The sequence below is a fragment of the Vigna unguiculata genome, chromosome 1 (assembly GCF_004118075.2).
Source record: "Vigna unguiculata cultivar IT97K-499-35 chromosome 1, ASM411807v1, whole genome shotgun sequence".
Classification (NCBI taxonomy): domain Eukaryota; kingdom Viridiplantae; phylum Streptophyta; class Magnoliopsida; order Fabales; family Fabaceae; genus Vigna; species Vigna unguiculata.
This window is the reverse complement of record NC_040279.1, coordinates 7,747,036-7,762,315: the sequence shown is the minus strand read 5'-3', so window position 1 is coordinate 7,762,315 and position 15,280 is coordinate 7,747,036. Positions and strand designations below refer to the sequence as shown.

At 32.7% G+C, this 15,280-nt stretch overlaps 1 protein-coding gene across 1 annotated transcript; it reads left to right on the top strand.

Annotated features, from left to right (window-relative positions):
* Positions 1 to 2,378: 2,378 nt before the first annotated feature.
* On the top strand, positions 2,379 to 4,534 carry LOC114163913 (beta-hexosaminidase 2-like). Its single transcript, XM_028048302.1, has 2 exons — positions 2,379 to 3,282; positions 3,437 to 4,534. Exons 1-2 carry the CDS (start codon positions 2,484 to 2,486, stop codon positions 4,369 to 4,371), a joined length of 1,734 nt encoding a protein of 577 aa, XP_027904103.1. The 5' UTR covers positions 2,379 to 2,483; the 3' UTR covers positions 4,372 to 4,534.
* Positions 4,535 to 15,280: the final 10,746 nt, after the last annotated feature.

The following is a 15,280-nucleotide window of genomic DNA, read 5'->3' as shown; positions in this document are numbered from 1 at the left end:
TCAGGGTTTCCTTCAGGTCTTTGATTCCTTATTGGTAAAGGCCATGTCTCGGATAGCTTGCATTGCTTCCGTTAATTCATTGTTTCTTCTAATGTTTGCCATTTGGAATTGTATGAGTTAGTAAAAAAAATAATGAGCACATTTCACAGATCTCGCATGAAACGTCGCTCTGATACCATCTAATGTGACGATAAAAAAATAAATAGATAAATAGGAATGGGAACTAAATATAAATTAGAATGAGGTTAGGGACACCTCACTTAAGGTAAATATAGAGATAAAAATAATTATGAACAGATAAAAAAAGTAATTAAAGTAAAAAGATAAAATGATAGATGTCTCCTTCCCTTACCTTAGCTATGGAAGATATATTTTTGAAGATGATCTTTGTATTTTATTTTTCTTCTCTTTCTTTTCTTACGCTTGCAAAGACTCGCTGCCTTTCTTTTTTTTTTCTTCATTGTCTCTCTTTCTTTCCCCCTTTGAATTCACTTCATCCATATTTATACTACATTTTGTAATGATTACACTTAGTTTAAATTGCACTATCTCGTTTCTGTTTCAATACTTCTTTGGTTTGGTTTTGTTTGTTAAAGATTGACCCATCCAGATTTTTTTTGTTTATCCAATCTGAAGTTAATATTAACTTATCATGGTATTAATTGTGATTTGCCATTTTGCCAATGCATGTGCATGAACTGTGAGGTAGTGGTGGAGATTCAACCTAAAAACAATTCTTTTGTTTACTTTATATAAAGTATCTTTGCATATAATAAAGATCTATTTGAACGAGGTTATAAATATTATTATTATAATAATAATAATAAAAAATCCATTTGAACGAGGTTATAAATATTATTATTATAATAATAATAATAAAGGCAAAACATATGTTTTTTTTTTTAAACTGAAACGTAGCTATAATGTTATATAACTTATTTTATTTAAGTATATTATTTTGTACTAATTTTTTTTATTATTTTAATTGCAAACACTTAAATTTTGATTTTTTGAATAATTATAATATTTTTTTTATATCATATGTTCAAAATTTATTATACTAGTCACAATACTTAAATACTTAAAAAGAATAATATATCATAAATTTTTAAGTATTGATACACTGAAAACATTGGAGTACAAATTTTGGGATGTTTTAGTTTGAGTTTCTAATTTGTGTTATAACCTTTCGATTTTTCGTAGCTTTTTGTTGTGATAGTATGTTGTGTCGTTGTGGGATTTTGCCATTTTTTGGATTCAACTTTTAAGGATATGGGTTATCTAGTAGTTAATGAGTTGTGGTGTCTCAAAACCTGAAGTAGTAGAAAATGATTTGGAAGGGCAACTTATTTTACAGTGTCAAGGTCCCTTAAAGAGTGGAGAGAGTAGTCTTATTAATTGGATTCTTAATAACAAACAAATGACAAAGATGAAGGACTTTTACAACATAAAGTTACTAAAACGGCATAATTGGATTCTTCACAAGGCACATGTATGCTCTACATTTTTTTTTCTCTAAAAAGAAAAAATAAATTAAAGAACATTTAGGAGGTGACTCGCATTTTTATTCTCTGTTTTTAATTTTTAATAGTCAAATTGTGACATTCTTCTTAAACTTTTTTCTGTTTTCGGATATATGTAAACACTGTTTTTTTTTTCTAATTTCTTATATAGGCAATTCTTTAAAAACTAAAATAACTAGGCTGAAAATAAAATGATATTTTATAATTAGAAAAAAGGCATAAGGGAACGTTTCATAGTATCTTTATAATCTTAATTAATTAATGAAGAATATCATCTAGAAATAGGAAAATGGAACACAAGCCGGCAAATATTAATGAATGTCCTATCTCAGTTAAAACCCGAAAACATTGAAGGTTGCCGGCAACTATTTTCTGTACCAAAACAAATCATTTTTTTTCCTAATGATCCAAATGGTTAGTTAGAATGGAACAAAAGTAATGTTTAGTTAAACATAGAAGGCCTACAACTCTTTCGTTAAACAATGTCATTTGCCTTTCACTCCAACGTTTTCCACCTACAAACTTCCCTTTCTTGCAAAATTAATTATAGTGTGTTTCAAGTGGTTTATCTAAAACATTTTCCATATAACTAAGAATTAATACGTTTCAAATGTCAATTTTATATATAAATTTCATTGCCTATTGCTCAAAATATTTTATTTCTAAGGATTTTTTTTTATTATTAAACTCCTTTGTAATTAAACATAACTTTTTATTAACATCTTCCTAATGATTTATGAGTGCAGTCCATTGCTCTAAACAATTGATTCCTGCAATGAAACAAATCAAGTGTCAACACACATAGTCCAATCAACAATCAAACAAACAGCAGAAAAACAATGAATCAATCTGCTGACTCTTAAACCACTTCCATCCATTTTCAAAACACAAATTCCTCGTATATATAATAATCCTTAACTCCACCCATCACAACCTTAAAACCAAACATTCCAACACACCATGGAAAAACCAGAAACAACACTCCTTTTATCACTTCTCTTCCTCTTCTCATCATGCTCGTGTTTCACACTCAACAATGCACACTCAACCACCATCCTTAACGTCTGGCCCAAACCCAGAAACCTCACGTGGGCCCCACCATATCAAGCCACCCTCATTGCTTCCAACTTCACCATCACCACCACCACTCCCCACCACAACAAACACCTCTCCGCCGCCATCACCCGCTACCAAAACCTCGTAATATCCGAACACCACCACCCACTTCTCCCCCCAGCAGTCAATATCTCCAAAATCCTTCCACCATTACAGTTTCTCACCCTCGTCGTCCAAGACCCTGATGCAGAACTCGTTCATGGTGTCGACGAGTCCTACACCCTCTCCATCCTCCCTTCTTCAGCCATCCTCACTGCCAACACTACGTGGGGCGCCATACGAGGACTTGAAACTTTCTCCCAGCTTGCATGGGGTCTCCCCACGTGTGTTGCGGTGGGAGTGCGCGTGTGGGATTCTCCACTCTATGCCCACCGTGGGATCACGTTGGACACGTCGAGGAACTACTACCCCGTGAAGGACTTGTTGAGGACGGTGGAAGCCATGAGCATGAACAAGCTCAACGTCTTGCACTGGCATCTCACCGACTCACAATCTTTTCCACTTGTGCTTCCCTCTGAGCCTTCTTTGGCTGAAAAGGGTGCTTATGCTTCTCACATGGTGTACACACCAGAGGATGTTAAAACGATTGTGGAGTTTGGTCTCGATCGTGGGGTTCGTGTTCTGCCAGAGATTGATGCGCCTGGTTAGTTCAATTTCTTTTACTTTGAAATGTATTTTGGAGTTGCTCTTTCTTTTTGTTTTTTAATTCAGAGCCTTCGTTGCATTGAAAGATTTCATCTTCAAGAACATAAATTACTGAAGAATTACATGTGTTTGATTCTTGTGTCTGTTTGTAGGGCACACAGGATCTTGGGCTTTAGCCTACCCTGAGATTGTAACTTGTGCAAACATGTTCTGGTGGCCACCTAGCGGCGATATCCTTGCTGCAGAACCAGGAACAGGTCATTTGAACCCTCTAAACCCCAAGACTTACCAGGTCCTAAAGAATGTCATACGTGACACGACCACATTGTTCCCAGAACCATTTTACCACTCAGGTGCCGATGAGGTTATACCAGGTTGCTGGAAAACTGATCCAACAATTCAGAAATATCTATCAGATGGTGGAACTCTCAACCAAGTTCTTGAGAAGTTTATCAACAACACTCTCCCTTTCATTCTGTCCCTCAACCGCACCGTTGTCTATTGGGAAGATGTTTTACTGGATGAAACAGTCCATGTTTCGTCCACAATTCTTCCCAAGGAGCATGTGATTTTGCAGACATGGAGCAATGGACACAACAACACTAAAAAGATAGTTTCTTTGGGATACCGCACCATTGTGTCATCATCAGACTTCTATTACCTGGATTGTGGCCATGGTGACTTTGTAGGGAACAACAGTGTCTATGATCAGCAGAATGGGGATGACAAAGACAACGGTGGCTCTTGGTGTGGACCTTTTAAGACATGGCAAACCATATACAATTATGATATAGCCTATGGGTTGAATGAGGAAGAGGCAAAATTGGTTTTGGGTGGGGAAGTAGCACTGTGGTCTGAACAAGCTGATGGAACTGTTTTGGATGCAAGAATTTGGCCAAGAACTTCTGCATTGGCTGAGACATTGTGGTCAGGAAATAGGGATGAAAAGGGTGTGAAAAGATATGCAGAGGCCACAGATAGACTGAATGAATGGAGAAGCAGAATGGTCAATAGAGGAATAGGGGCTGAACCAATTCAGCCCCTTTGGTGTGTTAGGAACCCTGGTATGTGCAACACGGTTCATTAAACCTAATTGCATTCTTCCTCTGTCATGAAATGGAAGGAAAACAGTAAAAAGAAGATATTCAATCAAACCTTTTCTTTTACTTCTAGCAAAAACAGATACTTAAGTCAAAATATATCTTATAGCTGTGTAGGAGTCTTTGAAAAAGCTATTGCTGTATGATGAGTGATTGTAGTTGTTAAGGAATATTAAAATTTTTACATATATTTATGCAGTTCTTGATTTCAATTAATCTGCTTTGAGCTGGTTTATTGATAGATTAAGACTATAATCAATGTTTATGTTGGGATCTTAACTGTTTGAATCGAATGTTTTATAGGAAGGTGAGAAATGTTGAACACTGAACGTATTACAGTGTACTGTATATGATGAAGGAATGCATTATTGAATTCAAAACCGTAGGTTGGCTTTGAAACAAACTAAAACAGAATGAATAACAACAAAATAGCCTTTAAGAATTGATCCAATTTGAGAGGCTTGATCGTTATGTCTACAACTTGAATATGTGATTTACAGCAGCTCAACTTGACAATTCTTTTCTTCACCAAGTCTCTAAAAAGATGAAATCTCATATCATTATGTTTGTTTTTCCGATGAAACATTTGGATTCTTGAATGATTGTATGGTTGAGTTGTTATCACATAGAATCAAAGTGCTTTTGTGCTCTTAAAGGCCAAGCTTCTTCAATGTAACATTCCAATTTTTTCATCTTCATAAGTTGTATAACCATTAACTAACAAAAATTTAAGAGTTAAATATATTTTCTGTCTTCGATTTCTAAAATCTACTTAAAACTCAAAATTACACTGTCTAAGACTTAAAACAAGCCAGAATTACCAAACTAGATGGAAATGTTATGCAACTACCTAGACACCAACTAAATGATACATGAAGGTAAAAAAACTGAGCTAAAAGTGAAAAACAACAAGAACTATGAAACCAACATGCACAGAACCATAAAATGCACTAAATCAGTAAATTAGTTCTATCCTTATACTTAAATGACTCAAAATGAAGGCTCAAGCTATCTACACCTAAGATTTACTATCAAAGCAAGTCTAAGAAGCAAAAGAGTATTACAAACCATGCTAGTTACTGAAAACAACAGAATTAAAAACTTACTATGAAAATCTGAAAAAAAAATTCCATGCTACTCTCAAAAACAACAAAATAACTATGTCAGAAAGTGTAAATTCATCAAAGCATTCTGTTATAACACTTATTTATTCTAAAAAACAAGAAAGACAGAATTTAACCATGCACCTAAAATAATACTGCAGGAAGAAATTAAAATGAAAAGAAAATTTTAACTAGTAAACTAAATTTGAACTAGCTACACAATTGTAAATCAACAACATACAATAATTAAAGACTAAACTACCTGCTTTCTAGAAAGAATCCAATGCAACACCTTAAATCCAACTAAAACAGAACTGATAAAAAAAACTGGACAGAATTTAGAACAGGAAGAAAACACATAATAGAATTTTAAACCAGAATGTAGAACAACTTCAAACTAATATGATCAAAAACAACAACTATAGCTACCTGCAATTACAGAAAAATCAGAACAACTAAAAATAAAGAGAAAATGTTAGTGATGTTGGTTAAGAAAACTAGAAAGAAAAATAAATGGCAAACTTTTAGAATTTTAAGACCTCGCCCCCCCCCCCCCCCCCCCCACCCACTTAAAGTGCACATTGTCCTTAATGTGGCAAGGGAGTCTGACATTTTTAGATTTCATTTGTTATTTACAATGAACTATTGAAAATTACCATACTGTAAAAAAAATGGAACCACAATTAACATGGATGACAAGTTTATTTATGGGTTATACACAATGGAAGATTTTATTGACTCTATTTTCGCCTCACAGCTTGTGTAGTGAGTCTGTTCTGAACAAAAGATTTTTCCAAACAACAAATCTCAGTTTGGTCCAGCCTTAGGATTCATTGTTGGTTGAACCATGGTTATCGAATCGAGATTCGTATCGTGAATCGTTTTGTAAATTTTTTTGAATCGTGAATCGAATCTTATTATGAATTGTAAGATACATAATAAATAAAATAGAATATATTTAAGTAAAAATAAGTGATATGAAAAAAAAACATTAAAAATATCATATATTATAATTAAGTCAAGATCTCCAATTTAAATGCTACATCTTAATTTTTAGTCTTTCATTCATCATCTCTAAGATCAATGTCACTTAGATCATCTTCATCTAATATAACATTAAGTGGCAACTCATCTTCATCTTCATCCTCTTCCTCAACTTCTTCAACCATCCATTCAATTTCATCATTATTTGCTGTTGTAGTGGATATTCCCTTTTTGTTTAAGTTTCTTGGATCCCTCTTCCTTTTCTTGCTTGGAGCTCCCTCTTCAAGAGTAAAAGATTCATGTATATCCATCTATGAAACATCATTTGGTAGACAAGGATCCTCTTTTTCAGTAATCCACTCATCATCTAATTCAATATCAGAGAGACATATAGGATCATAAGTATCTCCTTTCTCTTCTCTAACCTTTTGTTTCATGTCAAGTTGAAGATTATATTTAACAAAGACAATGCTCACTACTTTTTTACTTTCAGTCTTACTAGCATGTCTACTAGTTGTCCATTCTTCTGAAACAAACATACCTCGAAGAGCATTTTTCTGTTGTGCTATACATTGAAGGGTTAGAAAAGTAGTTGCAAATCTTGTGACTGCTGGTCTAGCTAATTCTTTTCCTTTAGAATATTTTCTATATAAATTTAGGACTCATGTGTGTCTATAAATGAAAGTTGTGACTTTTTTTGGCATTTGCAATCGTATTGTAAAATATTGGAAGTTCACTTATGTCTTTAAGAATTAAGTCAAGATAAAGCTGCACAAGGAGACCAAAATAGTTTAGTTCTCTTCTCCTATAACATCTTTCCTGCTGCCATAAAATTAGAAGCACCATCTGTCACAACTTGCACGACATTGTCCTCCCCAGTTTCTTCAATCATAGAATCTAATAATTCAAACATTTGTTTAGCATCCTTGATCACATTATTACTAGTATCAATAGATTTTAAGAACACTCTTTCGCTTTGACTATTAACTAAAAAGTTGGTAAGAAACCTCCCTTTTCCATCTATCCAACCATCACACATCAAAGTACATATCCCCATTTTTCCCATTCAACCTTATATTTCTCCAAACTAGCTTGAATATTGTCAACCACTTTTTTCATATAAGATACTCTAACTTCATGATAAGTTGGAGGCGTTAAACCCTTTCCATATTCCACAACATATTTCAACATTTAGGTAAATAAAGAGCTTCTTACCAAATTAAATGGCAAAGCATTCCCAAATATGCAGTTGCAAATATCTTGAATCACCAACTCTCTATCTTTAAACATTTCATTTATGGTTTTCTGTTTTGTAACTCCTTGTTTCCCCTTCTCAATACATTGAATATTTGTTTCTTCAAAACAGTCTACCCGATTTGCTTCTTTCATTTTTTCTTTATCTTCTAACAATTTCAAAAACATTCCTCTAACGTCATTAGGAACAGATGTACAAGCAATGACATTCTCCTTTGTCCCAACAAGATGATGTTTCATTCTTGCAACACCACCCCAACAAGTATGTGAACAACATTTGCACTTGACTAAAAGTCTATGAGGAGAAACACTCTCATAATGACTCCATATAATATCTATTTCTTTCTTTCTCTTTGTTTGACTTATACTCTTTTTACTTCTACAAATACGAATAAATTCAAAATAATATTTCTTCCTAAAAAACAAAATAAAAAAATATAATTAACATTCTGGACAAAAAAAAAATTAAGAATAGTCAAAATATAATTTTGGATAAAGTTGAAAAAAGTTCACGTGACATGATCATGAATAAAAATACAAATTTGTATTTCATGTGACGCGATCATAAAGATTCATCTTGAATAAAATATGAAGTTTTATTTCATTTGAAAAAGAAACATATATAAAATCTAGAAGTAAACTAAAAGTAAAGAAATATCACGTGAACATTTCAGAAAAAGTGAGATGAAAAGGTGATGGGATTGCAATTACTTTATCAAAATCTAAATAATTAAATATTAAAATTCAAAATCTATAATAAATTGAATATTTGCATTTAGTGATGTTAATCCATATGTTGTTTCATTTCTATGTTAGTATTTGATTTCCATGCTTAATGCTTGCTTTGGTTTGGCCATCCATGCTTGATTTGTGGTTCTTGAGATGTTGGAAAATATCTTTTGAACCTAAAACTGAAAATTGAATGCCTAATAGAGCTTGTATCTAGGGATAAAACATGATTCATTAGTAATCTTAAGACTCTTAAACTTAATGCATGATTTCACTTGTTGAGGATTCAAGAAATTGGAACTTGATGAGTTATCATAGACTCAAAGTCACTAGAAATAAGATTTGAGTATTCTTGTTAGTTGATTTTGACTTGAAATTGGAATTGAGATATTTGTGAATGTATGAGAATAAAGTGAATGAAATCTAGTCTTTACAATTGTATATAATCTATGTTAAATTTCTGTGCACACCAACTGTTTGATAAAATACCAAAAAGAGTTTCTGTGTTTTTGTGAGCTTTGTTGTCTATTTGAGTTTGAATTGTGAGATTTGTCATGTGTTGCAAAAGTCCCCGTGGAGAGAACGATATTTATTACTTCCTACGTGCGACTGGTGCACTTTTCGTTTTCCACTAACAGGTACTAGAAGCTAAACAAGCATAAAACAACTAAAACACAAAACAAAACAAAACAAAACACACTAAACATGAGGATATAACAAGATAAAAGCTAGGAAAGAGTTGATTTATTCATGATAATAAACACACAAAAAGAGGTAAGAATTGACATTATCAAAATTCATTGTCCAGATGTGTCTTGACATATTCAATTTCATTAGGTTCACTACTTGTAAGAACTATGTCATCAATTGTAGATAGCAACCTTCAACCCCCGTCACCAACAAATACGTCCTATGGAGCATGGGAGTGATGGAACAATAAAGGATATTTATTTGGCAAGAACCCGCAATGCTTCATTACACCATTCATTTGTTGCTTTAATGCCATTTTCCTCATCATTGTTGTTAAATCCAAGATTTTGTTCCCAATTAACAGATTATTTTCTGACAACATGTTTGATCCACTAGCAACATTCAACTCAACTTCATGCACAACTTTACTTTTCCCACCAGTTCGTAGGCTGAATTGTTTACTGATTTTTGTTATGCTAGAGATAAGTTCCTTGCATCCTTAAGAATTTTGTCCATGAGCACTACACCACTAGCAACATCTAACATACTCCTATCCAAATACATCACACCCAATTCAAGGCAACAACCCACGGGTAATCCACTTGCATAGTAAAAAACAATCTCACATGATATTATCTTTTTATCATATAGGTCCAAGGTCCAAAGAGGCCCTATAAATATACATAGTATCCTTCATGAAATACTCAATTTGAAAACAATTACTCAAACTCAGTCTCTCTAAAAGGATCATTACTCTCTTGTTGACTTAAGTGTTAGAGAGTCTTTTGTAGGTGGATCTTCTCTATTTCAACTCCCAAGAGCATTGAATCAAGATCCATGATCCATCAGGTCATCCAGATCTTGCCACCTAAGGCCATTCCATTTCTACAAACTACTCACAAGTTCCATAACTTTAGGTCCACTAGCCCGATCATGATTTTCCTACCCCCAAAAGGAAAAATCCTTTCCTTTTTTGGTCGGTTATGGGCGAGGAGGGATTTGAACCCCGACACTGTGGTTTGTAGCCACGTGCCCTAATCCTCTAAGCTACATGCCCCACCACGTCATCTCCACTGGAAATATGTTCCCCGGAGTATTCTAAAAAAAGGAAACCTTTCCTCCCCCAGCCTAAGAAGATGTGAAAGTGTCTCTCACTCTATAAGAACAGTGCGTTCTGAGGTGTGAAATGGGAGATAAGGGATTTCATAATTGGGGTTTTGAATAAGACGACCTTTTTCTTTTTCATTCTTATTACTTTTGTATAAAAGTCCACACTTCGGATCCTGGTAAGAACAGTTTACATAGTTGATAGTTGTCTTTGTCCGGCTTGACAAACACAATGGAATGGAGATCATTTCTACTATTTGAATTTGTATTGAGTAAAAAACCTTTAAAAGGCTTTGATACCAAGTAAGAAATGTATCTAAGAGAAAGTGGTGTATTAATATGATGATAATAGTGTACATATGTTGCAAATGCCAACAAAACAGGATCTAATGATTATGGGTAACATTAAAACGCTACAAATAAAGAAAACTAACAAGTAACATTTACATTCATTGATCGACAATTACATTAATTATATTAATTGATAATATTAAAACATAATATTAGTTGTATAAAAATATGCACAAATCAAATGTTCTTATTTCTAATTTTAAGAAATTACTGTATTTTTTTATAATAAAAGAAATAAGCAATAAAGTAATCTAAATACAATACTTCTCTTCTCTACTTTTTTTTTTCTAATGCCAATGTTGATGGTTATGTAAACTATGAATTAACGAATATATTAACCTATCAACCTCTACTCAGCACGTTGACCTTAGGTTACAAATTTTAATTTTTGATAAGTCTCAGAAGATTTAAAAGAAAAAGAATTCTAGAATAGCTGAACCAAAGACGCGTTTTCGTCACCTGCGAGACTACAATTCTACAAATCCGTAATCCATCATGAAACAGATCATATCATGGATCATAGTACAGCTTCTCATTTTATCACACACACACACACACACGATGAAAGACAAGATCTTGAGGTTCAAGTCAATCAAACATCCCCACAATGCCCACTTAATTTTCTCCTCATTGTTGTCTGTCAAGAACAATACAATAAAATAACCTTTCACACCAAATCATCATAACCACCAAATCTCTACCCTCTCAATACTATATTAGTAAAATGGAAACCAAACCATCCACATAACAAAAACTTTTAGTCAAAACTTCTAGTAACCCTAAACCCAAGAAACAATATTTATCAATGAATCATTTAAAAATGGCTAGGTCCTCAAGGATTCATTAAATTTGTGCACTTAAATGCTACACATATTAAGTACAAATCCATCATATTATTATAATCTAATTTTTTCATTTTTCAATTGGTTATTATTCATATAAAAATAATCCCAACCAAGCATGCTATAATTAAAACGACGAGAGAGATTTTACAATCATTAATAAAAATAAATTAGCTATAAAAACAAATATGCTTGAATGGAATTAATTACCTAGAGAGATGAAATGAGTGGTCTCTTTCCATTAATTACTATTTTATATAAACTTTAAATTGAAGATCTCAGTTATACAAATTAAACCCTGATTTACTTGAAACATATTCTATTTAATGTTGACTATTTAAACGTATCTTTGGGAGAGGGAACTAAGTTATCAAATTCAAATGAGGTGGAACATCAAATTTTTTCAAAAAAATAAATAAATAATTAGTTTTCTAGAATTCCTCAAAGTCAGGTGGTGAAAGAAATATATAATATACAAACAAAATTTTCACTCCCATGACTCCGTCAATTACTTTCGATCTCTCGATCTACGCATTCTAGAAACAAATCTCGTAACTCTAACGTTAAAAGAAACACCGGTGTGTGTGTGTTTTTTTCTTGTTTTTTTCTCTTTTTTATTCAACTATATATATATATATATATATATATATATATATATATATATATATATATATATATGTTTCTGTGTTACACTTCAGTTATTCTCAACTCTTCAAACGAAAACATTCCTTCTCTTAGAAAATCTGTGTTTAACAAATAACTATTACCGTTATGGAACGCTCCGAGTTCGAGTTCCCCGCAACAGCTTCCGTTTCCAGTGCCGTCCCCGACGACATCGTTTTCTGCGGCAAAGTCATAACGCGCCGATCCGAAAGCGAGACCCGGGTTCTGTTGAGGTCCGAGTCTTCGGGTCGGACCAATGGCTTCGTGGCGTGGCTCCGTTCGCCGTCCGGGAGGGAGAGCCGCTGCCGGAGGAGCGAGAGTTGCCGGCGGCGGTATAACAAGGTGTTTGGGGCGGTGAAGTTTCCTTTGCAAATGGAGTTAAGTGACATTAAGATGAGGCAGGATCGGATTGAGTCGCGACCTCCGCCGAGGTTCACGGCGAAGGACGACGGCGGAGAGAGCTGCTGGGAATTGGTCCGGCCGATGAGGCGACGGGGATCGCTCAAGAATGCCTTATTTGGATGCCTTCCCATTGTTTAGGATTTTTTTTTTCATTTGTTTATCTATTTTCATACTTAGTGAACACCTTATTTATTTATTCGTTTATTATATACATACTATTTTCCCCATGGTTTGGTGTCATTGAAGCACTTCACTTTAAAGTTTAAGAATTCAACCGAGATAAAATTTGTATATTAAAGCGATTAATTTAATCATTGAAAAATAGTTAAAATGATATTAAAAATTTAGAGTTAAATATTGGTTTGGGTGCTCGATATACATGTTAAAGAGACTTTGATGCTTAAATCATCAATGATCTGATCAGTAAAGACAATTAATGTTGTAATAAATACGAGAGAAAAGTCTCAAGAACCTTATCTGTGACCTCTAATTATAATTTTCCATATGGGTCTTTGATTAAGATTGATCTAATCGAGGTTTAATTGCTTAAAAAACCTTATCAGTAACTTATTTACCCTTAATTATCAGCTGACTTACATATCTTAGACGTCGTTCCGCCACGACGATTGCACGTCATGATCGCACGTCGTGCTTCAGTCACAAAAACATCTAACATATTTATGGAAAACCTTAACCTGACTTGTTTTGAGTTGTTCGGTACAATTGAGAGTGTAGTTCGTTGACACATTATTTCATATTATCAACAATTGGAGTCATTGCACTCGGCGTATCATTCATTCGGTATTGTCGGGTAGCCGCTTGTTGACACATAATCCCATGATTTTCGAAGTGATTGCCACGTCTAGGAAAAGTTGGTTGTTGGCTCAAGCCTGTGCAAATTTCTTTGAGCATGATTGGCTCTACATGGACAAATTGACCCATTTTGTACAAATATAAACACTAATTCCAATTTTCATGAATAAATTTATATATTTGCATCATTAAAAATATAAAAAAATCATATATTGTGTATTATAAATGGATTAAATTTCATTGATATACACCGGTAAAAATACATATTCACACTTTTAATTTTTTTTAAGTAAATTTTTTATTATAAATATTTATTTTAGTATAAAAGAATAATTAAGTTTAGAAAATAATTAAATTTAAAAAATATCACTTAAAAGGTAAAATTGATAAGATAATTATTTTAATTTTAAAAAAAAGGATTGGTTATTAAATGATAAAATTGAAAAATAAATGTGTATAATGGGTAAAGGGTGTATCTTCACCAGTAAAAACATATACGCATGTATATCCACTTTTTCTTTTCTATTTTTTGTGATAAATAAAACTAATAAAATTATTTGTTTAGTTATACTAAATTATGTATTTATTTTTTTGAGCGATAATGATTACATGTATAAAATTTAAGTATATTATTTTGATTTTTCCAAAATTGTTGGTCAAGATTTGTCATTGAATAAGAAAAAAATGATTATATAATCCAGACAAAGTACAATGTACAATGATATAAAGAATATATGGTCTAATGCCACTTAACACAATTGGATAGGGGTGACATTTCAGGATGGACCTTCTTTATGTAAGTTGTTTGATTTTTTTTTTAATTTACTTAATTTTATTTTTGTTGCAATTGTTCATTATGTTATGCATTTTAATAATTTCAAATATTATGATAGGAATCGAAAGAGTGCAAACATCAAATAATTAATAAATTTGGAAGGACACAACTTGACATATATTTAGATGAACCAACTTTAGGTTTTGACTTTTTGGAGCAAATGAATGTCTTACAATGGTGGAAAACTAACAGTCTAAGATTTTTTTTTATCTTTAATGGCTAGAGACATATTAAGCATTCCAATAACAATTATGGGATCTAAATCTTTATTTAGTATTGGATCTTGGATCCTTAATAAATATAGGAATCGACTTTTGATTGAGAATGTGGAAGCAATTATCTGCAGTTCTAGTTGGAAGCATGGATTTCTTGAGGATAATTATTTAACTTTGATTCATACCTTTTGTTATTGTATTTTTTCAATCTATTGTTTTGTTTCAATGTATGTAGAAGATGGAGAAGATATTAATTTTCAAAATGTGCTAGATGAAGGTTCATCCAAAGTTGCATCCAATGTTATTAACATGGAAGATGAAGAATGATTCCATATTTAGTTGTATACTTTGTTGATCATGTGTACTTTATTAATCAAGAGCCTTGATTTTGTTGGTTGAACTCAAGGATTATGAGCTTTGATTTGGCTGTATTTTATTTAAGGACTGTTGTTTTGATTTGGAATGATTTGGTTGTATTTTGTTTATGTTGGCAATGAATTCTGTTTTCTTAATTCTATTTATTTTATTTTGATTTAATTTGAAATTAGAATTCTGTTTAATTCTGTTTTGTTAATTCTAGATGATTTTGTTTTGTTTACGAATGTGGGCCAGGTTGTGAGCCGTTGACTAGGCAGCGGGGCAGGGTACACCAAGAAAATAGACATGTTTTCAAACTACAAGACAAGTCAGTCCAGCCCACACTTTACAGTCCAAAATGCGGGACATGCCAAAATGGGCCGGATTGACTCGTTTTGCCATTCCTACTATTAACCCTCTAGTTGATACTTTTTATATTAAATTCATGAAACTCAAATATGCTTAAATGATAAATGTGTTAATATTTGATAAAACTTACTTGACAATGTTAATAAATATTCCCTAAATAATATGATTCATATGTGAATTGA

Bases quoted from the DNA above. Each gene is read 5' to 3' on its own strand.
- LOC114163913 (XM_028048302.1), top strand. From the start codon at position 2,484: ATGGAAAAACCAGAAACAACACTCCTTTTATCACTTCTCTTCCTCTTC. The intron at 3,283-3,436 runs GTTAGTTCAATT...GTCTGTTTGTAG, and splicing joins GCCAGAGATTGATGCGCCTG to GGCACACAGGATCTTGGGCT.